The sequence below is a fragment of the Hyaena hyaena genome, unplaced genomic scaffold (assembly GCF_003009895.1).
Source record: "Hyaena hyaena isolate Hyena2069 unplaced genomic scaffold, ASM300989v1 scaffold_405, whole genome shotgun sequence".
NCBI classification, from domain to species: domain Eukaryota; kingdom Metazoa; phylum Chordata; class Mammalia; order Carnivora; family Hyaenidae; genus Hyaena; species Hyaena hyaena.
This window is the reverse complement of record NW_024081039.1, coordinates 1,336,987-1,363,825: the sequence shown is the minus strand read 5'-3', so window position 1 is coordinate 1,363,825 and position 26,839 is coordinate 1,336,987. Positions and strand designations below refer to the sequence as shown.

Here is a 26,839-nt window from a genome sequence, read left to right as displayed (position 1 = left end):
GCTCTAACATGTTTAACATTGCTCATACTAAAACCAAAGCACCTGCATTTCTAAGTGCAGACCCCACCCCATGATGCTTCGTTCTCCAGAGCCTGGGGCCAGGCAGATCATGATATAGGAGGCCTAAATGAAAGACTCAACACAGCACCCACCCCTCTGCCAAAACTAGAAGTCTGAGGGGCGGCCCCTGCAGCTCCGTGCGTCCGAGGGTCGTCTGGGGTGCTAGCAACCGAGCGGCAGGCGAAGACGGCGGGAAACGCAGGCACGGCTGCGGTGCGCGGCGCCAGCCCGCCTCGGAGGCGCAGAGGTGGCGGCGAAGGGAGACACCAAGAAGCCCTCGCCCGGCCCTGGCACGTAACAGAGCTGGGAGCCCGGGTGCCACGGGTGTGCGATCACAGGTGAGCAGCGCCAGGTCAGCGGCGCGGCGGGAGCAGAAACAGCCGAGGGCGCCCCTAAGGGAACGGGAGCACGTGGGCCCGGGAGAATGGCGCCGAAAAGGCAGACTCCAAAGTGGGGACGAGGACCGCCGCGGTGCCTGCCAAGATGCCCGACTCCGCCCGCAGATCGCCCCTAACCCGCAGACTCCCCTTCCGGGGAGGCGCGGGAGGGCGGAGGCAAGGGCCGGAAGTTCCCCGGAGGGCCAGCCTTCCCGCGAAACCCGCCGGCCGGAACTGCCAGGTGGTCCCGCCCCCGGGCGGAACTCCGGGTTGCCGGGCAACCGCTGTGGGCGCCGTCGGCTGGCTCGGCGTCCCCGGGAGCGAGCCGAGTGTAGCTCCCACCTCCTGTCCCGGCAACTTCCCTTCCCGCCCGCCTTCCTTCTTGCCGCCTCTCTTCGCGTCGGGGAGTCCCTGCCCTTGGCACTACGCACACCTCTCAGGCTCCCAAGACCGCTTAGCGCCCACCTGCGTGAAAGCCAGTGTCCACCCGAGGCGAAGCGCCCTGGCCCGGGACGTGGCCTCCACGCTGACCGACCGCACCTCCCTGGCCATGGGCACCTACACTTACACCAGCCGGCCCCGGGCCCTGCCCTGCCAGCGCCGCCGTTATCGGGACAGCCTGATGCAGCTGTGAGTGAGCAACCAGCCCCCGTGTGGCCCCCACCTGCCCCCATCCCGGGACCGCGGGGTTCCGGCCCCTCCGCCCTGGCGACTCTGCCGACGCTGCTCTCCCCACTCCACGTCCTCCAAAATAAAATCTTTTTCCCTAAAGACCTCTCCGGTGGCGTGGGGGAATGAAGCAAGAAGGGCCACGGGTGGCCTCCCTTAGTTAACGTTTAGTGATAGTGAGCTGCTGGCGTGATCAATCACGTGTACATGAAAGCCAACTGTTGTTGGCCGACTCTACGCACCCCACCAGGGGCATTCATGTACGTGTTCGTCCTGAGCCCACAGTCCTGTGAAGTTGGTTTTGCAACTCCCATTACGCACACGAAGAAACTGAGAATCAGAGCCAAGTAAAGCTCTTTCCACGCCAGTCTTTGGTCGGGAATCAGGTCATCCTTCCATGCTGGACCCCAAATTGTATTTTTACATTAATGAGCTGATTTGCAGATATTCACATATCTATGTGTATTATTATCCACAATAACGTTGACGGCCCTTTCTAAAGCTTATAGTTCTTTCTAGAAGTTTCAGAATTTGGAACCAGCAGGACTGCGCAGGAGCGCAGGACCCCCCCATCCCCCCCCCCCATAAGCGGAAACCTTTGTGTCTTCTGTCCACCTGGGATTGTGCCTGACACACAGGAAGCATTCAAAACAAATTGTTGAATTAATGATTGAACATATCAGCTACGTTACTCTTGATGCTTACTTCAAACACTGAGTCTAAATTTATAATTGTCTTATTATGACAAATAAAGACCTTTTTTAAGTAAGAAATGCCTATCCTGGGGCGCCTGGCTGGCTCAGTCAATGGAGCATGCAACTCTTGATCTCAGGATTGTGGGTTTCAGCCCCATGTTGAGTGTAGGAGTTACTTTTAAAAAATAAAATCTTTGAAAGATAAAAAAGGAAGGAAAAAATTCCTGTCACTTTAAGGAAACCAGAAAATTTAAATTTATAGATTATTGATGCTGTAAAAGGATTCAACTGAAAAACACTTTCTGGTGTCTTTAAGTGGTTGCTTACAAATCATTACTATTAAATGACACCAACAATGAAATAAGAATCATTGGTGGTTCATTAGGAATTGGTTTTTTACTTCATAGCTAGTTGATAAGCAACTTGTAGGGCCTTGTTTATATTGAAGCAATCCATTGGTTACCACCATTGGAGGGAGTGTGTCTGTATGTGCAGGTTTTTGATTTTTCAGTTTAAAATTATCAGTGGTGATTTTCAATTTATAAAATTAATTAATGCTTGTTGAAGCAAATGAAAAATACAAAATAAGAATGAAAAGGCAAATTAACTCCCACCCACCTCTATTTCCACTTCCGTTAACAATTTTATATTATTCTTTTATACCTCCGTACTTGAGCATATCTACATTATATAGGAGATTTATTTCCAAAATAGAATCATACTATACATGTTAGTCTGCAATTAGCTCCCCCCCCCGTTTTTACAACCTCTAATTCTGTTTTTTTCCTAATTTCTTTATTTATACATACATACATATATTTAATTTTCTATAAATTTCTTGAGTACATTCTTAGTGCCCAACCCTCTTCCCTTGTAAACATGCTCTTCCCCTCCTGCCTGGAGGGTAAACCATGTTAATGACCTTACATGAATGCTCCTAGACTTTTCTCCACATCCACATGTTTATGTACAAATACATCCGTGGATACATACAAGTACACACGGGTTTTATCTACTTCATAGCAATGGTAACATATACAATTCTCAACTTCTTCCTTTTCTCACTTAATTCTTTCTAGAAATCCTTCCAATTATTTTCAATAGCATGATATGCCCTGATAGATATGTACAACGTGTTACTAAAATTTTCCACTCTCAGCAGATATTTATTCAGTTTGCTTCAAGTTTTTGACACAAAGAGGAAGGTTTCAATAAACAGCTTCACGTGCTGGCCTTTTAATTTCTATGAAACAGATTCCCAGGATGGGATTGTGAGGTCACGAATGTTTTTAACCTGAACAGATGGAACAATATGCCCTTCCTTTAGGAATGTTTAAACATATCTTTTTCCCTACATCCTCACCAGCAATAGGTGTATGGATTTTTCTTTCTTTTTGGCTTTTGACAGTGTAAAAACAAAACCAGAATGTTTCCTCATTACTATATTAATTAGCATTAGGAGGTTTTAATCAAGTAAGCATCATGTTTATATTTTCCTATTTTAAAAGACCAGAGGATACAATGTACAGAACAGACTGAGGGAGAAATGTCCTTCCAGACAGTTCAGAGACTGAGAGCCTTTTGCAGTGGTCCCGGGGTGGCAATGAGCGATGGATAGATGTGAACAAGATTTGGGGAGGAGAATCGATAGGACTTGCTGGATACAGGGAGTGAGGAAGAGAGAGAACCGCGGATGACTCCCAGGCTTCTAGATTAATCCAGTTGGGTGGTCAGTAGTACCATACAATGAAACAGAGAACACTAAAGAAGTAACAAGTTGGAGCGGGAGAGTGATAATTAGTTCAATTTTGAGGTTGCTTTTGAGATATCTCAGTGAGATGTCACTGAGCATTATCAATTGGATATACATTCCTAGAGCTCAGAAGACAGTTCTGAGGTAAAGGTGAAATGAAAGTAGGAGTTTTAGGTATAAGGATTATGAGTGAAGTCTTTTCAGAATGGATATGATCAACAAAGGCAAGAGAAGGCTGAGCCCTGAAGAAATCCTTCAGTATAGGAGGAGCTAGCCAACACAGGCTGAGAAAGAGCAGTTAAAGAAGTCCTAGGGAAAACAATCAGAAGACCAAGGTAGTACCACAGAGGAAAAGAGAGTTCTTCAGTGGAGGAGTGGCCAGCTGAGTTGAGCACTGCCCAGAGGTCAAGTAAGTTGAGTCGTGTAACAGGCCTGGGTTGCAAGTAACATGAAGTCAGGTTATCCAACAGTGGTTTCGATATACGATAAAAAGCAGCTTACTACCCCTCTCAAAATCATTTCTTGCGGAGTACTATTATTATATAGGTCAATATTTTGTTTCATAGCTATACATAGGATATCATTTTAAAGAACTTTGAATTAGGGGCATCTGGGTGGCTCAGTTGGTTAAGCTTCCAGCTTCAGCTCAGGTCATGATCTCACAGTTCGTGGGTTCAAGCCCCGAGTTGGGCTCTGTGCTCATAGCTCAGAGCCTGGAGCCTGCTTCAGATTCTGTGTCTCCCTCACTCTCTGCCCCTCCCCCACTCATGCTCTATCTCTCTATGTCTCTCAAAAATTAAACAATGAAAAAACTTTTTAAAGAACTTTGAATTAAAACACCAACTGCATATTTTTCGCTATTTACTATTGATATTCTGATCCCTCAAATTAAAATTTTATTAACATTTAAAACAATATCATTTTAAAATATATCTTTGAGGTTAAAGAACAATGAGAAATTTGACTTATTTTTTAAACCTGATTCTGTGACTCCTTTCAACCCTTGAATCAAACTATTGTCAGTATTTGAAGGCAGACCCCTTTCCAACTGGCCGTTTTCACAGTTGTCAAGTAGCCTGACAGATTTTCAGCCTAAATCCACTTACTGGCTAGGTAACCTCAGGCACATTCCTCTCGGTCTCCTTCCTTTTCTAGCAATTGGGAATCCTAGTTCCCATCTGGAAGCTTATTGTGAGCAATAAATAAAATATGTGGAGGGGCTGGCATATGATAAGCGTTGAGTAAGTGGTAGTCCTTCATCATTGACTGCCAGAACGAAAATCTATTTTCTTAACATTTTTATCTTAGTCTAAATCCAATTAAAACTGAGTTGGCTGGGGCAACTGGGTGGCTCAGTCAGTTAAGCGTCCGACCTCGGCTCAAGTCATGATCTCACAGTCCGTGGGCTCGAGCCCCACTTTGGGCTCTGTGCTGACAACCAGCTCAGAGCCTGGATTCTGTGTCTCCCTCTCTCTCTGACCCTCCCCTGCTCACGCTCTCTCTCTCTCTCTCTCTCTGTCTCTCTCTCTCAGAAATAAATAAAACATTAAAAAAAATTTTTTTAAACTGAGTTGGCTGCATAGACCAACACTCTACTACAGTAGTTACTTAGACTTTGCTGTTTTACAGCCCTGAAGAACCTGTGCTTTATGGAAACATAATGTATGACAGAAGGGTGATCCGGGGCAATACTTACGCTCTACAGACAGGACCGCTGGTAAGTACAGTTTGAATATTCTAACACAGAGCTTTTCAGACTAACTGTTAAAGGACCAGTTTGTTTTCATTTCTAATTTGTTGCTGACTAAAACTTTTATAAAATAAAATACTGATACACTACTAGAAAAATGAAATCTAAAGCTAAAAAAAAAAAAAAGGACATGCAAAATACCAGGCTGCTGGTGATTGCCAGGGGCTGGGGAAGTGGGGATAGGGGATTGGTGTTTACTGGGTGCAGAAGTTCTGTTTTGCAAAATGGAAAGAGCCCTGGAGATGGACAGTGGTAATGGTTGTACAACACAAATGTATTTAATGCCACCGAATTCTACACTTAAAAATGGCTAAGATGTAAATTTTACGTGTACTTCACTGCAATTAAAAATAATAATTAAACAATACAAGCCCAAAATTTTATTAGATTAACAGAACTTTGTAACACTGCTCTAAAAGTTTGTAAACTTTTGCTCTCAGTTTCTGTAATTAAAGTTTTACAGACCAAACAGTTCAGAGGCACCAGTCTAACATATTTAGGTGTGTTTAAATTATTTCATACTATAATGCTATTTTCATTATTTAGCCAAAAGCTATTTTCTTTAATTCACTCAATAAATATTTATTGAGTTTTAGGTCCTGTGCTGAGTACCTAGGATACAGAGATGATTAGGATGTGGCATGGTATTAAATAGAGTGATGATTTCTTGGCACAGCAATGAAATATAGTTAACCTGTAAACACTGTATGATATACATGTACCTAACATCACATGGCAATATGTGGAATATTAGACATTCTGAAGCATATACACCAAAACCACCTAGAAAACTCACTAAAAATATGTATGTTTCAGCTATACCCCAGGTGTACTGCATTAACCCCTTCAAGGGTTGGACACAGGAATGTGCATTATTAGGAACTTCCCTAGGCGGTCCTGGTACAGCCAATCCAGGGACCAGCATTCGAAAACAACAGCTCAAATATGCAGTATGAATATGTGTTCCAGCATCTTGTGGCAGTGGGAATGAACACTCGCGCATCTAGAAGTACGGCAGAGAATCACCATTTTTTAAAGTTTTTTTAAATTAATAATTTGACGATTTGATATACTTTGTTTTCTTAGTCCTCTAATCAGTTATTCAACAATTTAACTAAAAAGTCTCTATGCAGACTTCCAGTTCCAGACAAGCAGGAATTCACCAATCCCTTCCTGTTCCTCCCTCTTACAACTGAAAAAGCCCCGCATGTAGCACAGCAAGCAGACACAGGAAGACTCTGGAAACGGAAAGAAGGGAACTGGCTAGGGTGCTCAGGATTTGAGTGACACAGTGGTGAGTCCCCTAAGTCGTCTTTTTGCCTCCTGCATATCCCGTTCAGGGCGTTGGAGAAGCCTGCAGCCCGGGACCACGAACAGGCCCAAGCCCGCTCCCTCTCTCCAGTAGACTGGGAAAGGGTAACCGAGCAGAGCAGAAAGCTTGTTACTACCCAGGGGCAGGGAGGTGTTAAGAAATGGTGCAAGTTGATGCCTACGTTTGCGGGGCTGACGGTAGCAGAGCCACCCGAGGGAGCTGAATTTTCAACCCTGTCAGCAACAGAGCGGAACAGGCGGGACGAGGCAGCGCTGCTCAGAGCTCTGCTCCTCTGCACCCCAGGGCTGGCGGCAGCTGCTCACAGCAAGGAGCCGACCTCCCACCTGCACCGGGCACCAGTGAGGTGATAAAAGGTGGCCCTCTGCGTTTACATGGGGCCTGCAGGGGCCTGGACTCCCATCTCCACCCATGCCTGTGTGCTAAATCAGAAAAGTGTGACTTCCTGCTAAACAGATTAAATAAGATCCAGAGTCTCACATCATAATACCCCAAATTTCCAGGATATGATTAAAAAAATCACTCATCCTACTAAGAACCAAGGCAGTCACAACTTGAATGAGGAAAATCAATCAGGAAATGACAACACCAAGATGACTCAGCTGTAGGAATTGCCTGGTGAAGATTTTAAAGCAACAATCATAAAAAGTGCTTCAGTCAAAAGTGAATAATTATGACCATTCTTAAAACAAATGAAAAACAGAAAATATTAGCAAAGAAATAGAAGATCTACAAATGAACCAAATGAAAACTATAGAACTGAATTATACAATAACCAAAGTTAAAAACTCATAGGACAGATTCATCAGAGATGACATAGGGAAGAATCAGTGAGTTCAAAGTGAAATCAATGGAAATTACCCAGTTGGAACAACAGATAGAAAATAGACCACACACACACACGCCTCACAGCTGAGAAACTAACAGAATATCTGACATTCATGTTATCTCAGTCTCAGAGAGGAGAAAAGGCATGGAACTGAAAAAATAGTTGAAGAAAATTCCACAAATTTGGGAAAAGGTAAAAACTTACAGATCTGAAAAGTCAGTTGAACCCCAAGCAGGAAAAACCAAAAGAAAATTCACACCAAGACACATCAAAATCAAACTTCGAGACTAAAATCAAAATATCTTGAAAGCAGTTATAGACACATGATAAATTACCAGAAAGGGCAATTATCTTAATAACAGTGGGTTCCTCATTTGAAATCATGGAGGCCAGAAAAAAGTGGCACAGTATTTTATAAGTCCTGAAAGAAAAGGACTATCAAGCCCTAATTCTAATCCAGCGAAAATATTCTTCAGGAATACAGAGGAAATCAAGTCATTCTTAGATGAAAGACACCTAAGGGGATTTGTCCCCAGCAGACCTACTTTAAAGAATAGCTAAAGGCAGGGCGCCTGGGTGGCTCAGTTGGTTAAGCAGCCAACTTTGGCTCAGGAAATGATCTCGAGGTTCGTGAGCTTGAGCCCCACGTTGGGCTCTGTGCTGACAGCTCAGAGCCTATAGCCTGCTTCAGATTCTGTGTCTACCTCTCTCTCTGCCCCTCCCCTGCTCACACTCTGTCTCTCTCTCAAAAATAATGTTAAAAAAAAAAAAAAAAGAATGGCTAAAGGAAGCACTTCAAGTAAAAAGGAAATGATAACAGAAGAAGGCTTGGAACTTCAGAAAGAAAGATAGAACAATGGGTGGGGAAAATACAATAAACTGTCTTTCTCTTGGCTTTTAAAAACTGTATTTGATGGTTGAAGCAAAATTATAACATCATCTGATGTAGTGCTTAATGTATGTAGGTAAAATATTTAGGATTATTATATTTTGCTTATAGTTTACAAGTAAGGAAAATAAGGTATCTAAATGGAAATAAGGCTTCTGCCTTTCACTTGAAGTGCTACAATATTTATATAAACTGCTGGCTGTGATCAGGTACATAGTATATTGTAAAACCTGGACCAACCACTTTTTTAAAAGTATGGAAAGAGATATAGTCAAAAGTATTTCAGATAAAAAAAAGAATTTAACAAAATGTTCAAATAATTCACAGGAAGGAAAGAAAAAGAAAACAAAAAAATGAAAACCAGAAAGCAAAAAGTAAAATAGCAGACAGCCCTGACATGGCAATAGTTGCTTTAAATGTAAATAGTCCAGGGGCCCTGGGGGGCTCAGTCAGTTAAGCTTCTCTTGATTTCAGCTCAGGTCATGATCTCACAGTCATGAGATCAGGCTCTGCACTGGGCATGGAGCATGCTTAAGATTTAAGATTTATTCTCTCTCTCTCTCTCTCTCTCTCTCTCTCTCCTGCATGCTCACTCTCTCAATCAATCAGTCAATGTAAATGGTCCAAAGACCCATTTAAAAGACAGAGATAGGCAGAGTTGGTAAAAAAAGTGACCCAACTGTATTCTGTGTACAAGAAACTCATTTCAATTATAGTGATGTAAGTAGGTCGAAAGTAAACAAATGGGAAAAGATATAGAAATTAAACATTAATTTTGAAGAGGTAGTTGTGGCTATATAAATAATAGATAAAATAGACCTAAAAAAACAAAAACAAAAACAATACTACCAGGGACGAAGGAGGACATTACATAATGGTAAAAGGGTCAATATACCAAGAAGATACAACAGTCTTCAGTGTGTATACAGCAAACAACAGAGCTTCAAAGTACGCAAAGCAAAAACTGATAAAACTGAAAGGAGAAAATTTTAGAAAAATTTTAGAAAAACTAAAATCCAGAATTTTAGTTGGGGACTTCAACATCCTTCTCTCAGACAGTCAGCAAGGACATAGAACTACGTAACACCATCAACCAATAAGTTATAATTGACATTTATACAGCACTTCACCTGACGCAACAGAAGACATATGGTTTTGAAGCACCTGTGGATATTGACCAAGATAGAACATATTCTGGTCATAAGACAAATCTCAGTATATTTAAGATATTTTAAATCATACAGAGTATAATACTCTTACCATAATGGAATAACGTCTCTTTCAAAATTTCAAACTAGAAATCAATAGTAGAAAATAACAGGAAAATCTTCAGACACTTGAAAATTAAGCAGCATGCTTCCAAATAATCCATAGTGGAAGTATTAAAGAAAATTTTGAAAGACTACTTAGAACTGAATGAAGATACAACAAATCAAAATTTGCAGCCAAAAGAGTTCAGAGAGGGGAAAAAGGAAAGACCTCAAATCACGAATCTATGTTCCTACCTCAGTAAATAGGAGAAAAGGGAGCGTGGGTGGCCCAGTTGGTTAAGCTTCCAGATTTCGGTTCAGGTCATGATCGCACGGTTTATGAGTTCAAGCCCTGCATTGGGCTCTGTGCAGACAGCTCAGAGCCTGCAGCCTGCTTAACATTCTGGGTTTCCCTGTCTCTCTCTGCTTCTCCCCCACTTGCGTTCTGCCTCTCTCTCTCAAAAATAAACATTAAAAAAATTTAATAATAACTAAGTAAATAGGAAATGAGCAAATAAACCCAAAACAAGCAGAAGGAAGAAAATAATCAAGATAAAAGCAGACATTAGTTATATTGAAAACAAAAACAATAAAGAAAATCAATAAAACCTAAAGCTTAGTTCTTTGAAAAAAAAATTAATAAAATTCATCAACCTCTAGCAAGACTATCAAAAAAGAAAAAGAGAAAGAAAGAAACAAATAGCAAATATCAGAATGACTGTCAGGGGATGTAACCGCAGATCCTGCAACCTTGAAAAGATTAAAGGCCATTTCTTGTCTTTGAAAAGATCAATAAAATTGATAAACCTCTAGCAAGACTAATAAAGTAGAAGAGAAGGAACAAATAGTAAATATGAAGGATAGAACTACAGATTCTGCACCTATTAAAAGAGCAAAAGGATAAAACTGGAATATTACAAACAAATCTGTACATATAAAGTCAGCAAAATAAATGAAATGACAAATTCTCCAAACTACAAACTATCAAAATTCACCTAAATGAAATAGATACTCCAAATTGTCCTTCAACTATTAAAGAGATTAAATTTCTAATTTAAAGGCTTTCAAAAAAGAAATATCCAGGCCCATATGGTTTCACTGGGAAATTCTACCAAATATTCCTCATTCTACCAAAAAAAATCCTCATTGATTTTACACAATTTACACAATTTTGCACAGTCTCTTCCAGAAGATAAAAGAGGAAGGAACACTTCGGGTAATCAGCATTACTCTGATACCCACATCAGAAAAAGACACTAAAAACAAAACTATAAATCAATAACTATCATGAATGTAGATGCAAAAATTCTCAAAATATTAACAAATGTAATCCAGCAATATATAAAAAATCATATGACTAACCAGGATTTATTCCAGAAATGGCAAGGATGTTCCAACATTTGTAAATCAATGTAATCCACCATATCATACAGGTTAAAGAAGAAAAAAAATCCAGTGATCATATTTATTGATGCAGAACAAGTATTTAACAGAATTCAGTGCTCATTCATGATAAACACAGCAAATTAAGAATTGAGGGAAATTTTTTCAACTTTATGAAGAGCATCCACAAAATATCTAGAACTTACCTATCATATCTAACGATGAAAGAATGAATGCTTTCCCCCTTATACTGGGAAAAAAAGGCAAGAGTGTCCACCCTCACTACTCTTATTCAGCATATTACTGGAAGTTCTATCCAGTACTAGATCCAGATCAGAAAGCAAAAAGTAAAACGGTCCCTAATTGCAGATGACATTTTTACATACATAGAAAATCTCAATCTACAAAAAAAAAAAAAAAAAAAAAAAACCTAGAACTAATAAGTGGGTTGAGTAACAAAACAGATACAAGGTCAACACACAAAAATCAGTCAGNCAAGAGTGTCCACCCTCACTACTCTTATTCAGCATATTACTGGAAGTTCTATCCAGTACTAGATCCAGATCAGAAAGCAAAAAGTAAAACGGTCCCTAATTGCAGATGACAAAAAAAAAAAAAAAAAAAAAAAAAAAAAAAAAAAAAAAAAAAAAAAAAAAAAGCCCTAGAACTAATAAGTGGGTTGAGTAACATCACAGATACAAGGTCAACACACAAAAATCAGTCAGAAATATAAATCTAGAAAGGAACACATGGAAAATAACATTTTAAACACAATACCATTTACAATCACTTCAAAACACCTGGAATACCTAGTAAATCTCACACAACATGTACAGGATCTATAAGATAAAAGTTACAAAATGATGAAAGAAATCAAGACAATCTAAAGAAATGGAGAGATATAGCATGCACCTGGACTGGAAGAGTCACCACAGTAAAGATGTTAATTCTCCCCAAATTGATCTGTAAGTATAACACAATTTCTATCAGAATTTCAACAAGATTTATGCAGGCCTAGACAATCTTATTCTAAAATTTGAAAAAGAAGAATAAAGTGGTAGGAATTGCTCTACCCAAGGTTAGGACTTATTATATATGATATTAGTAATCATATTAAGACAGGGCAGTGGATGAATAGATATAGGGACCAATGAAACAGAATAGAAAACTCAAATATACCAGCACAAATACACTTGACTAAATTTTGACAAAGGGATAAAGAAGTTCAATAGTGGAAAGATAGACTTTTCAACAAACAGTGCTAGAACAATTGGACATCCATGGACAGAAAAACTACATGAACTGCAACCTAAATAATACACCATATACAGAAATTAATTCAGATGGATCATGGACTTAAATGTAAAATGTAAAACTATAAACTTTTAGGAGAAACACTTCAGAATCTAGGGCTAAGCAGAGAGTTCTTAGATATAATACCCAAAATATAATCCAGAGAAGAAACATGGTAAATTGGACTTAATCAAAATTAAAAACTTTTGAGGGGTGCCTGGGTGGTGCAGTCAGTTAAGCATCTGACTTGGGCTCAGGTCATGATCTCATAGATTGTGAGTTTGAGCCCCATATTGGGCTCTGTGCTAACTGATAGCTCAGAGCCTACAGTCTGCTTTGGATTCAGATTCTGTGTCTCCCTCTCTTTCTTTCTGCCCCTCCCAAGCTTGTGCTCGCGCTCTCTCTCTCTCTCTCTCTCTCTCTCTCTCTCTCTCAAGAATTCTAGTGTTCCAATTGCTCCACATTCTCACAAACATTTCTTACAATTAATTATTTTAATTTATTATTTTTAAAAATAAACAATTTTCTAGAGCGAACGTACCATTTTACATTCCATCAACAATGCAGGAGAGTTCCAATTCAGGGGTGCCTGAGTGGCTCAGTTGGTTGAGCACCCAACTTTGGCTCAGGTCCTGATCTCGCAGTTTGTGAGTTCAAGCCCCGCATTGGCTCTGTGTTGATAGCTCAGAGCTCAGAGCCTGGAGTGTGCTTTGGATTCTGTGTCTCCCTTTCTGGCCCTCCCTCTCTCACACTCTGTCTCTTTCTCTCTCAAAAATAAATAAACATTAAAATCATCATCATCATCATCAGTGAGAAAACAGCCAAAATACATGAGCAGATATTTCAGCAAAGAAAAGATATGGATAGCATAAGCACATTTTGAAAAACAACATTATATTAACTATTAAGGAAATACAAATTAAAGCTATAATGATATAACCACCCACGTGTTAGAAAAGGCTGAAATTAAAAAGAAAAGCTGAAACGTTTAAATAGCGATTATAAGAAATGTTTGTGAGAATGTGGAGCAATTGGAACTCTCCTGCATTGTTGATGGAAATGTAAAATGGTACGTTTGCTCTAGAAAATTGTTTAGTAGCTACTTATAAAAACTAACGAACTCTTACTGTTTGACTCCACAATTTCTCATAGACATTATCCCAGAGAAATGGGAACTTATATTTACATATAAACCTGTACAGGGCGCCTGGGTGGCTCAGTTGGTTAAGCATCTGACTTCAGCCCAGGTCATGATCCCACAGTTGGTGGGGTCAAGCTCCACATCAGGCTCTCCATTGTCAGCACAGAGCCTGCTTCAGATCCTCTGTTCCCCTCTCTCTCTACCCCTTCCCTGCTGGTTCTCTCTAAATAAATAAAACAAACAAACTTTTAAAAATTTAACCTGTACATGAACAAACATTCACAGCAGCTTTATACATAACAGCCAAAAACCAAATACACATCCAAAGTGTCTTAGAATAGGTAAATGGCTAAAGAAACATGGCAATTCCATGCAACGAGGTACTACTTGGTAACAAAAAAATGAAGGAACTATTGATACATGTAACAACCTGGATGGATGTCAAGGACATTTTGCTTCGTGAAAAAAGCCAATCTCATAAGGTTATATACTATATGATTCCTTACATGTAACAGTCTCAAAAAGACAAAACTATAGAGAATGGAGAACAGATTAGTGGTTGCCAGGGGATAGGAGTAAATGTAGGACTTAAGAAATATAAAGGAATACCCAAGAGAGCTCCTTTGTGTGGTAAAACAGATCCCTCTGTTGATTGAGTAATAATTACATAAATCTATATTTGGGATAAAAGCACATAGAACTATATGCACAGACATAAACACAAATCAATGCATGTGAAATTTGTGAAAACTGAATAATATCTGTTAATATTTTACCAGTGTTAGTTTTCTGATTTTGATATTGTGCTGAAATTATCTAAATTATATATTGCAGGAAGCTGAGTGAAGGGTACAAAGGACTCTATCTACTCTTTTTGCAATCTTTGGTAAATTATTTCAAAATAAAACTTTTAAAAAAGTTATTTTATAAAAAATATTTTTACTAGATTATGAAACAGTTAAGGAGGGCAATGTATTTCTAAAATGAATTTATTGTATTTATGTTATCCCAAATCTTTCCAGAGCTGACATTAATAGTTCTGTTCCATTAAGAAAATGGAAATAAGTCAAGCATGATATTTAGAATAATGTAGAGGGTATACACAGGAAAAAAAGCTTTTACTAGATGATCCCAATAATAATACTATGATATTAGTAATTATATTTTAAAAAATGGAAGTATAAGTGATTCTTTTTTCTTCTTTTTTAATGAAATATGGTTAAATTATTTTATAATAAAAGGAAATGGTAACTGCATAGAGGAAGAGCTTTTCTATGTCAGGCATTGTGTTAGCCTTGTTACATTATCTGATTTGTTCCTTGCAACAAAAACTTTAGATAGATATTATTGGTATTCCTATTATATAGAGAAAACAGGATATCTGAAAGCTTAGGTTGTTAGTCTAAACTTTACTAATCCTAGCAATTAATAAACTGAAGAGTTGAAATCTGAGCTTCAGAGCCCAATGGTTTTCTTTCCACTATTTAATGAACATATGGGGAAAGTTTATGACAGTAAGTTAGGAAAAACCATATAAAATGTATGATTATCACAACTTCAGAAACCTCTATGCATTTAAATGACAATAGCCATTGTATTAGAGAAATGGGATTATGGGATACTTTCTTTTTAAAAATTTTAATGTTATTACATTGTTATTTCAATTAAAATGTTTTTACAATTCTAATTTTAAATATTAAAAATGTTTTCATGCATAATACTTTCATAGTTCCCCTTTCTTCATATTTACCTTGAGATAAGACAGGTTAGCTATATGAAATGGCGACAAGGATGCCTGGGTGGCTCAGTCAGTTAAGTGTCTGACTTTGGCCAAAGTCATGATCTCCTAGTTCATGAGTTCAAGCCCCGTGTCGAGTTCTGTGCTGACAGCTCAGAGCCTGGAGCCTGCTTTGGATTCTGTGTCTTCCTTTCTCTCTGCCCCTCCCCCACTTGCACTCTGTCTCTCTCTCTCTCTCTCTAAAAATAAATAAACACTAAAAAATATTTTTAAATGACCGGAAAATGAGATATAGATATGAAATCAAGGACCTCCAAATATTGCAGAACTACTGTGAATAATTATATTTTTAATGCCTTAGTCACCTATTGTTTTGTGCCCTTGGATAGGCTTTGTTTGGACTAAGGATTTTTCTTTCTGAGCTAATATATTTTTTAAGGAAATTTTGTCTAAATGAAATTCAGATTTTTTAAAAAAATCCTAGTGCTTTGCAGTTCCTTAACTACTGAGTAGTTATATAGTATACTAGGTTACTAAACATACAAGAAATTCATGGTAAAAATGATTGAATGAGGGAAAACAACTTATCAGATAGGATTCTGCCGCTATTTATTCCAGTTAACAGTCATACTTTGAAGTTACTTAAGTGCTTCATCAGATAACTTTATAATTACCTGACAAAGTTCAAATAGAATTTTAATCATTAAATCAGGAAGCATTATATGACAGATACTTTTACGCTATCCAGGAATCACTTCTGCAATAGCAGTTCCATATGCTTTGAGAAAGATTTTCTAACTTGTAGAAGCCTTTTCTGTCACTCAGCCTGGGCAGCCTGATCCTCTAGAGATTCAGAGACAGCAGCGGGCTAAGAGAAGGGCTCTTGCCAAAAAACGAGCCCAAGAACAGCTCAGACCACAAACACCCGAGCCCGTGGAAGGCAGAAAGCACGTGGATGTGCAGACAGGTATGTGGCCGTGCCATTGACATCATGACTCCTTGGTTTGCCCAGTTTTCCAAGTCCGTTCATTTTTTATTTGGCTTTTACATTATTTACGTATCGGTTACGCTATGCAGTACTGCCCTGATCACATGGTAGTAGGAGTCCTTTCGTTAAACAAATTCATAGACTGTATTATTATATCGGGTATGAGATGGGGTTAGAAAAGAATTGGATGACCAAATTAATTCTGTCTTAGCCCTTTTCCCATACTCGTTTCTCAAACTGTGATTATTTCTCACTTTTTCATTGTATAGCCCAACATGAATCACGGCTGGACCTACATGGGAAGAGAGAGTGCAGTTCTGTCTTGGCATTTTGTCTGTCTTTTAAGAGGAGTGAACTCATCCAGATCTGAGTCCTCCAACTCTCTCACCACGGTCTTTTCTGTTCTTTCCTTTTAATCTCCCTTCACTGCACGTACTCCCCAGGCCACACTGGCTCCACTTGGCCAGTGCCAGGCTTTCCTGCTTGTCTGACTGTTCTGAGCTGGGGAGGCTTACCTGGACCCAGAGGTCCTAGCTGTGTTGTTGTCAAAATCTTGGTAATCAGACAATACTTGGTATTTTCCTCGGACTGATCTAACTATTAAGGATTCACTTTGCACCTTGCCAAGATGGTGAGTGGCTTCATCAGCTATTTCTGGGTAGTTAGGGCAAAAGGAAGAGAACCATTCCTTGCCTTTTCCCCCTGCAATGGGGCCAAGTCTAGAAGGAGGATACGTCAGTAATTAGCCAATATAGTTGTAAATCACTAAGAGCTAAATTTTAGTGTTTCTTTATACCATCAGAATATTAAGGATACAAGAGCAGCCACCTTGTGTTGGGTTTCCCTACCTCTCAGAAACTATTCCAGTCCTCTACCTGTGTATCTCCTTTCTTTCTTATTAAAAGGATTCCTTGTGATGGATAATTATGATCCCCTTTAGAGATAAAGAAACTAAGGCTCTCAGAAGATGTAACTTGATTAGGTCCTATGTTCAACATCTGACTCCAGTTCTCATGTTCTTTGCATGATAACCATACTGCTCTTGCCTCACATAAATTATTCCTAAGTGAAATTTGTTTTCATATATCTGTTTATAATCTATAGCCTAGAGGGAACATCAAGTAAGATAGTGACCTGATGCATAATCATTTAAATATCCAGGAATTTTCAAATCTTTACACATTTACTATCTTAGAAATCAGTTATACAAATGGATTATTAACTTTCCATCCCCAGTTATACTTTGCATCTTACAAACATCTAGGCTTCATGTTCTTCTTTAGTTCTGCTTCAGGTACAAAGCTCAGTGTTTTTTCAACATTCGATAAATGTCCTAGCCTGACTGACTCTTTGGTCTTCCAAATACCTAAAAATGCTTAGTACAATATGTGAATTTAATCCCACATTTGAGCACTTCTTTTCTGATCCATTTAATTCTGTTTTGAAAGAGCTAAAGTTTCAATACACATACATGCTTGATATAGACCAGGATTTCAAACTCAATGTATATGGTATTCCCTTAGAAATATACCTTGAAGAAATTGCTGACCGCATAATAGAAGTTGATATGGAATGTCAAACAGATGCATTTTTGGACAGACCACCAACACCACTCTTTATTCCTGCCAAAACTGGCAGAGATGTGGCCACCCAAATACTGGAAGGAGAGGTATAATACATTATCTGGACTTCCCTCTATCTTCTTTATAAAGATCAAGTTAGGTTTAGTTAAAAGCTTACAAAACACTTCTTAACCAGAAAGATTCTGCTTATCGGATTTCTTTCCAAATGTACTTATAATAGTTTTATCCCGAAATACCATATTCTGATTTCCCCTCTTTGCTGATCAGAAATAAAAATCATTAGAAATATTTTTAGAATATCTGCACTTTGCTTTTGTGTGTTTGCATACTTGATTAATGTTTGAATACAAGCTAAATTTGTACCAAATAAAGAAAAATGGTATCTCTATTTTTATAATAGGTCCCCTGTTAGTTGCTTGTAAAGTACACAATTTTCACAAACATGATCTATGTTAGAAAAAGATTAAATAATTACATTTTCATATCAATGTAGAATGCATAAATAAGTCAGTTTATGAAATGGAGGAAGAGAAGCAATGCTTATGTGCATAATGACTTGAGTGAGATTTAAGACTTGAAGGAACTTGAAAGAACTTCCACTGAAATTGGGAAATAAAATAGGTCTTCACAAACTACATCAAAGGGTATATTTGCCTGTAAACCCTGGAGAGAAATCACCAAAATGCCCTTTATTTTGTTCCTTAGTTCTTCAAAGTGTTAGTAAAAACAAACCAGTAAAAATTGAGTAGAAAGGGCAAAAAATAAGAAATATAAGGATAATTCTTTCAGGTTTCAGAGATTGGTCTTAAAATTGTTAAGTATCAGTTCATTTTTATGACTGCGTATGTCTTCATATAATTTTGACTCAAAATGATTTTTGCCTGTAAACGAAATGCTTATTCTGTGTGCCCTGCTGAGTAGTGTTGAGTATTGGAAACCATTAAGCAAAGCACCATCACAGTATCTAGCACACAGAAGATCCTCAGTAAATAGTACTGTCATTACTACTTTTCTGGATATTGTTTCTTTGAGCATTTGGTTCATGATTAAAATTTTAAATTTGCTTTGTTTTGTGTGTTTAAGCTCTTTGACTTTGATCTTGAAGTTAAACCAATGTTAGAAGTTCTGGTTGGAAAGACCATTGAACAGTCTCTTTTGGAAGTAATGGAAGAAGAAGAGTTGGCTAACCTGCGGGCCACTCAGTATGCGTATGAAGAGTTACGCAATGTCGAACTTGCTGAAGTTCAGCGACTTGAAGAGCAAGAGAGACGACACAGAGAAGAAAAAGTATAGAATCTAGTTTTCTTTCTTAGACAGTCTTTGGCTATTTAACAGATTACATTCTGAATCACATGTGGTATGTCATAGAGCTCAAGGTCTTCACAAATATGTTAGAACAGAGTGTGTTGCTCAGTTATCTCCAATAGACCACAGATCTTCTCCGCACAAAATCACATTCTTTAATACCAGCTTGCATAAATGTACCTAAATAGAGTTCCCAAAAGTTTCTAAATGTAATTTTAATTACATTTATAATTACATTTAATTTCATTTGTAATTACATATGTTCCAACTGAAAGGCACTCTTTTTTTTTTTTTTTTTTACAAATAGTTTATTGTCAAATTAGTTTCTACATAACACTCAGTGCTCATCCCCAAAGTGCCCTCCTTCATGCCCATCCCCCCCTCCCCCCCACATCCATCAGTCCTCAGTTTTTGTCAGCATTCAAGAGTCTCTCATGGTTTGCCTCTCTCCCTTTCCCCCACCATTTCCGCCCTTCTTCTCCCCCTTGGTCCTCCGTCAAGTTCCTCCTAATCCTCCTATACGTGCAAACATATGGTATTTGTCCTTCTCTGCCTGACTTATTTCGCTCAGCATAACACCCTCAAGGTCCATCCATGTTGCTACACATGGCCAGATTTCATTGTTTCTCATTGCCATGGAGTATTCCATGGTATAGATAAACCACATCTTCTTGATCCATTCATCTGTTGATGGACACTTAGGCTCTTTCCATGTTTTAGCTATTGTGGAGAGTGCTGCTATGAACATTGGGGTACATGTGCTCCTATGCCTCAGCATTTCTGTATCCCTTGGGTAAATTCCTAGCAGTGCTATTGCTGGGTCATAAGGGAGTTCTATTGTTAGTTTCCTGAGGAACCTCCACACTGTTTTCCAGAGGGGCTGTACCAGTTTACATTCCCTGAAAGGCACTCTTACATATCAAGATTCCTAGCAAAGGAAATGCATTGCTTTTGCCATAAATCGCTAGCAGAAAAGTGGAAGGGAAAGTGGACTAGATTGGGGATGGGTGGGGTGCAGAAGCAGAGGATCAGGATAGAATTCTGGGTCTTTTCTCTCAGTGGCCAGGCCCCTCTCTATGCCCTAGGGATTCTCCAGAACTTCTTTGTAGAATATTGCTTTACATTACAGGTTTTTAGAGCTTTTAATAAGAAAAGTTTTAGAATCTAGTTTTTAAAATATGCCAATAAATTTCAGTTAAGAAACACTAGGCTCAGTAATTTTTAAGTTTTTCTGGGTCTGGCAATAATTGTCGCCCTCTGTTGGACACCGAGTGGATAAATTATGTAGGAGTGCCTGAATAGTTTCCGAGTCTCACTTACAGCACAGAATAGCTTAGTTGTTGGGATATTCTACTCAAAACTTAATTAAATGGACTTTCAGTTTTTCTCCAAAATGAATCACTAATTATATAAAGAGCATAGGGCTTATGGTAGAGGTTATGCAAATGGAGACCATTTGTTTACAAATATATTATGAACAGTGGCAGTATTAGCTTTGTTGAAATAATGAAATGCTTATCAAAGGAAACTTCTTGTTTATTTACTATTAGGAAATACTATGAAAATAATGAATACAAATTATCTAAATTTATATTTGCTTGACCTCTGAAAATAGACTTAATGAGAAACCTACATTAAGGTTCCCACTTCCACATTCGAGTAGAGAAGATGGTTCGTTAGCTCTATAGATATCCTATGGTCTACAAGAAGCAACAACAAAAAGAGGTTTATAATTTTCAGATCTTTATGAATTCAAAGAATCATTACAAATACGATAACTTGTTGGCCCAGGTGCTTTAACTGAAGATGTCTGAGCAACTATAATTTTCATATTGGTCATTTATTATAATACTAATTACTAATAATAGTTATATATTATTCTTTGCTATCACTCATACAGTCAACCGTGTGCCTCTTGAGATTCTTTTACTTAAATGTGGATCAGGAGATGCATTTCACCTTAAGCGCCATCCCTTTTTGAATTCTTTTTTGAAATTCGCTAAAGCCTTGATGAAAAACATGAACCATTGGTAGATTCCTTGCTGTCCCTTTGCCCAGTGACCTTGGCCCCTGTCTTGTGCGTGCAGGAGCGCCGGAAGCAGCAGCAGTGGGAGGTGGTGCACCAGCACAGCGAGGTGGCGCAGAAAGTGGCGGCGCGCGTGTTCGCACAGCAGTACCTGGCCGACCTTCTCCCCTCCGTGTTCGGCAGCCTCCGGGACGGCGGCTACTTCTATGACCCCATTGAAAGAGGTTTGTGGAGGTGTTGTTACATCGCTCTGCTGCCGTCAGCTCCCTCATAACGCTTCCAAGGAATCCCGTGCCCGTTTCTGTTTTGAATTGGAATCTCTCTTTGAAACAAACGTTGAAAGTCCATTAGAGTTGTTTTAAGTAAGTACTGTTACCAGTGAGAGGTATGCTATCAAGATCTGGACTTGCCTTTACTGAGAAGCAGCACTGGGCAGTAGAAAGAAATAGGACTTGATGTCAAAAACTTGAGTTTGGGCCCCCATTTCATCATCAGTGAGCTATGTGACCTTCAATTTCCTCACAGGTGAAATGAGGATATTTAGGGGGCACCTGGGTGGCTCAGTTGGTTAAGCGTCCGACTTCAGCTCTGGTCATGATCTCATGGTTCGTGGGTTCGAGCCCCCCATCGGGCTCTGTGCTGACAATTCAGAGCCTCAAGCCTGCTTCGGATTCTGTGTCTCCCTCTCTCTGCCCCTCTCGTGCTCACACTGTCTCTCTCTCTCTCTCAGAAATAAATAAAACATTAAAAAAATTAAAAAAAGAAATGAGGATATTTAGGAGCTAAATGTCATAATACGTGTGGAACGAGATGTATAAAATATGTGCATAAGTACTTGTTAACTGTTCCTCAGCTGACTTCAGGTTCTACTCAAAAACCCTGAGAGTCATCATTCAGTTAGGTGTTTATACTATCCCAGGGCCTGTGTTAGGTGTGGGAGAGAAAAACAGGGAGACCTGTCTCTGCCTTTAGAGAACCCACACCAGTCAGCTCTCTATTCCCCAACCCCATCCCGACCCACCCCTCCGCTAGTCAGGCCAAATGAACGTCTTCTCACCACTGCCTTCCTTCCTCAGGTTCAAAAGCATTTAAACCCACGGAATGTGTATAGGTCCTATTTCAAATGGCTAATAGTATTTGGGAGCAGAGTTTAGTAATATCAATTTTCACTGATAACAGATTCAATTCAGTACACATACATAAGGGACCAGATTACAGACACATATTATTAGTTTATATTGTACTTTACCATTTCTGTAGTATTTTTCATACACGATAGCATTGATACCAGTAACCCTGGGGGGCAGATAGGGCAGATTCATTCCCATTTTTCAGAAGTAGAAACTGAAGCCCAGGGGAGTTCAATGCTTTCTCCCAAACAGGCAGGAAAGCCATTCGGCCGAGGACTCTGACCCCAGGTCCAGCGCTCCTTCTGCGCTTCACTGCCACCTCCCTGAGGCCTCGCGAGACCTCTGCTGTTAGACAGGCTGGCAACCTTTTTTCCCTCATGAATTGCTAAAAAGAGTTACAGATCATTTAGAAGCTTGCAAATGAGATTCATGCCTAGAGTAAACAATTATTTATAGTAGTGAATATAATTTTCTATTACACCCTCTATTGTCACTCCATTGAAAAGTAACAGATGCTGCCCCCCCAAAACTATTTTGAAACATTAAAATGTATATTGTAATGGATCATATTTTTTAAAGGCTCACACAGTAGAATAGATTTCCATTTCAGTTTGAACAAATTTATTACTAAGGAAGCACCTAGTTTCTGACCCATTTCTAGATGGCCTTGTTTTCAGATGCCTTCTGACCTTTACCCCTGACCCTTGGTCAGCTCCCTGTGGGCCTCGGGCTTCAGATGGGAGCATTCTTTTTGTCATCTTGGTTCAATCCGGGATTTGTGTTGCATTTGGATGGAGTTCTGCTCCCAGACACACATCTTCCTTCCCATTCGTGAACCTGCTCCCTACCCCGTCCCTTCTTCTACTTCAGGTTGTATCTGTGCAGTCAGCTCCAAAGGCTTGGACTCCAAGGAAGGCTTCATAGTTTTGAAAATACTATTTTTACAGAAAAATAGTAAATGGACCAGAACATACAGAGAGAATGTGGCAAAATTAATGCTGTATAAGTCTAGTTGATACTTTGTAATAAGAAAACAGTGCGGGGTGGGGAGGGGAGGCTGGGTGGCTCAGTCAGTTAAGCATCCAGCTCTTGATTTCAGCTCAGGTTATGATCTTGAAGTTCATAAGATCGAGCCCGTGTTGGGCTGTACACTGACAGTGCAGAGCCTGCTTGGGATTCTCTCTCTCCCTTTGTCTCTTTGCCCCTCCCCTGCTCTCACATGTCTTTTCTCTTTCTCTCTCTCTCTCTCAGAATAAATAAACTTTAAAAAATAAATAAATAAAACTGTGTTGATGAGTCTTCAACATTAGGGGGAAACACAGATTCTTCCTATCAATAATGATTTATAAATATCTTTCTAAAAAAATCTTTCTAATTATTATAATGAAATTATAATGAATTTCCTTACAATGAAATTAACTTTTTTTTATTATAGATATTGAAATAGGATTCCTTCCATGGCTGATGAATGAAGTTGAGAAAACCATGGAATACAGTATGGTGGGAAGAACAGTGCTTGACAGTAAGTTCTTTTATTTTATGGAAAAGTCATTTCTGAGGTTCCTGGCTGCCTCAGTCAGTAGAGCATGCAACTCTTGATCTCGGGGTTGTAAGTTCAAGCCCTGTGTTGGGTGTAGAGACTAAAAAAAATAAAATATTAATAAAAAAAAGAAAAGTCATTTCTGAAATGTTGCAGTAGAAAGAATGAATAGAAGAAAGATGTTAAATTTTATAGTTTTTAAAGTTTCATTATATCAGTTATATTTAAAAAGGTGTATATTTTTACCCTCAATCATAGTTTTGGTTGTTGTATAATTTGGTCAGAATCAATATCTTCTGTCATTACTTTATATGATACTCTGCTAAAACAGGCATTGAATGTAATTCATATTCAGTGTGTTAAGTGGCACAGAAGTTAAATGTGCCGACGTTGTGTAAGAGGTTGTAGTACAGCGAAGGGAAGAGGCCTGGTGAGTGCGTTATAGTCCTCTGTAAGTCAGCATTGTAACTACTCAGATCTGAACAGTCGGTGATTTTTGCGCTTAAAATTTTTCAGTGTTGATTCGTGAGGTTGTTGAGAAGAGACTGGCCATGTATGAACAGAAGGAGGACCAGCCCCCGGCCAGGAGGCCTGCAGACGAGCTCGGGGGCCCCAGGGGGATGACAGAAGCGCCGGTGGGTTATGAATTCCAGGAACAAAGCACAGCACAGCCACAGAGGCCACTTGTGGACAGAGACCCGCTAGAAAGAATACCAGATGATGGAAGGTATACTGAGAATGTGTTATCCCAAGAAAGGAAGCTTATGGAAGAAGAAGAAGAGTATGAGCAAACAAAAATAAGGAAAACCTCAGGGAGAGAAGTGCTACAACCAAGGGGAGACTTGGAGCCATGAAGCCGGTCAGCGGCCAGTGAGCATTGCAAGCAGTCAGGTGATGGTGCGCCGGCCCCGCAGGTCGTGGAAGTCATGTTGCATTTACTCAGCCTGTCTTTTTGTCTAACGGACTGGGCAAATCAAATATGTTGAAATAATAAAACTAGTTAAAAATGGAATAATTCATTTATTTACTGGTAGACTATCTAGAAGCTATACTGTAACTCCAATGAGAATCATGTCTATTACAAACTTTACATAACTGCTAATATAACAAATAATTTGTTAATTTTTCTAATTTTGTGGGTTAGTTTGTTGGGTTTTTTTTTTTTTTTTTTTTTAGTATCATATTTCGTATTAGATATCAGTGCTGTCAGCCAGTGAGCCTTTTTCTTCTCTATGGGAAAACCATTTAACCTATTTGGTAAAAGAATACCTGTTGTGTCACTGAAAGCTGTAGTGCCCCCTCCTGGCAAGGACAAGAAATATACCCTTATTTGTGTAAAACTAAATAGATGCAAGATTCAAGTAAGGCTCCAGAGTCTATGAACTGATATGCACTTGTCTGTTTTTTTCACATTTCTATTAACAAATTTCAAACAATACCAATAAAGCAAGATTCTCTGCTTGCTCTTATGCAGCTCCACTTCCATCCTCAGTATAATCATCATTATCACTGTTATTAGGTGAATACCTTCTAGGCCTTTTTCAAGATATACATTTGAACACCTAGAAATATATGGGTTGAGTTTTTTAATATAAATATAAATGTTTAGTTTGCATTTTTCACCTAACAATATATCATAGACTTTAAAGGTTAGTACATACAACTCTCTATTTCAAATGTGGTAAGATATTATATATTATGATTGTATTATAGGGAATGTATTATAGGAAACATTTGACTTTTTAATCTGAATTGTCTGAAGAGTTTACCTGCACTATTGAAAATCACAGATATTTTATCTCTGAAGTCAGATTAATGTTAAGCAGTCATTGAAGCCCTCTGAAGCTTTACGTAGATACAGCCTATTTTCCTCAGAGTATTTGTAATGAGCTGTAGTGAGTTGAAATAACTTGCAGCTGTTAACATATTTACCTTAGTTTCTTTTTAAGATAGATATCAAAAATGTATCCACGTTTTAAAAATGGGAGAAAGAACATCTTCCTCCGTTTGTAGAAAGAAATGTACCATATGTCTACATAGCATCATATGGTTCTCAAACAATTTTCCCATATGTTATACCACTTTATCATTTTAACCTTGGAGCAACTGAGGTATGTATGACAATATTTTTATTTTCATTTTTTTAAATGTTTTATTTATTTCTGAGAGAGAGAGAGAGACAGTGTGAGCAGGGGAGGGTCAGAGAGAGAGGGAAACACCGAATCTGAAGCAGGCTCCAGGCTCTGAGCTGTCAGCCCGGAGCCCGACATGGGGCTTGAACCCATAAACCATGAGATCATAACCTGAGCCAAAGTCGGACACTTAACCGACTGAGCCACCCAGGTGCCCCTTATTTTCATTTTTAACAGTCTTATTAGGTGAGCCCGCAAACATTAACTGCGTGCCTGCTGGGTGTTGGGCCCTGTGCCGATAATAGCCTAGCAGTGGGGCTAAATGAAGTAGGGGTGGGAATGAGGAAACCAGAGCTCAGGGATTTTAGGTGATTTGCCATAAGTCACAAGCCTTGTAAGTAATGGGATGGAAGCTGGAACATAAATCTTCTTCCTTCTAATCTACTGCACTTTCTTGTAAACAACCTTGAGCCCTTGTGAGGTACGAAGAATAACTTAAATTCTTAAATATATTCAAAGAATAAGTTATGGCATCAGTAGCATTTCTAAAAATCGGAATCACGCCTGTTACCATCACTAGGTTATTCCATCTTGTTAAAGTCTTTATGAGCACCCTGAAGTACACAAGATACTAATTTTGGAAAGAACAGCAAGACATTTTTTTTAGTTGGGATCACTGTGAATCATTATTGTTATTGGTTTTAAAATACCTTCAGTTATGAGAATGCTTTCATAATGGATTGGAGGTTGATTGTCATTTGCAGTTTGAATCCTCCTTTACAGTAGCCTGATCCATTAAACACTTTGCAGATGCTCCACAAAACATCCAGACCTGTGCTCTAGAATTCCATGAATTGAGTTTATCAAATATATGAAAATCTTTTAGACCCCACACCGAAATCAGTTAAGCTAAACTGCCATCCTATTAGATGCAACAGAGAAACAAGAATGATTAAGAGGTTAAGTCACTGTCCCTGT

The 26,839-nt window shown here is 39.0% G+C and overlaps 1 protein-coding gene across 1 annotated transcript; it reads left to right on the top strand.

Annotated features, from left to right (window-relative positions):
* Positions 1-392: 392 nt before the first annotated feature.
* On the top strand, positions 393-24,744 carry RSPH3 (radial spoke head 3). The gene is made up of 8 exons (XM_039252071.1): positions 393-1,067; positions 5,184-5,271; positions 15,983-16,124; positions 17,669-17,814; positions 18,812-19,015; positions 21,121-21,283; positions 23,625-23,711; positions 24,246-24,744. The coding sequence occupies exons 1-8, from the start codon at positions 544-546 to the stop codon at positions 24,581-24,583; spliced, it is 1,692 nt and encodes a 563-aa protein (XP_039108002.1). The 5' UTR covers positions 393-543; the 3' UTR covers positions 24,584-24,744.
* The last annotated feature ends 2,095 nt before the right edge of the window (positions 24,745-26,839 follow it).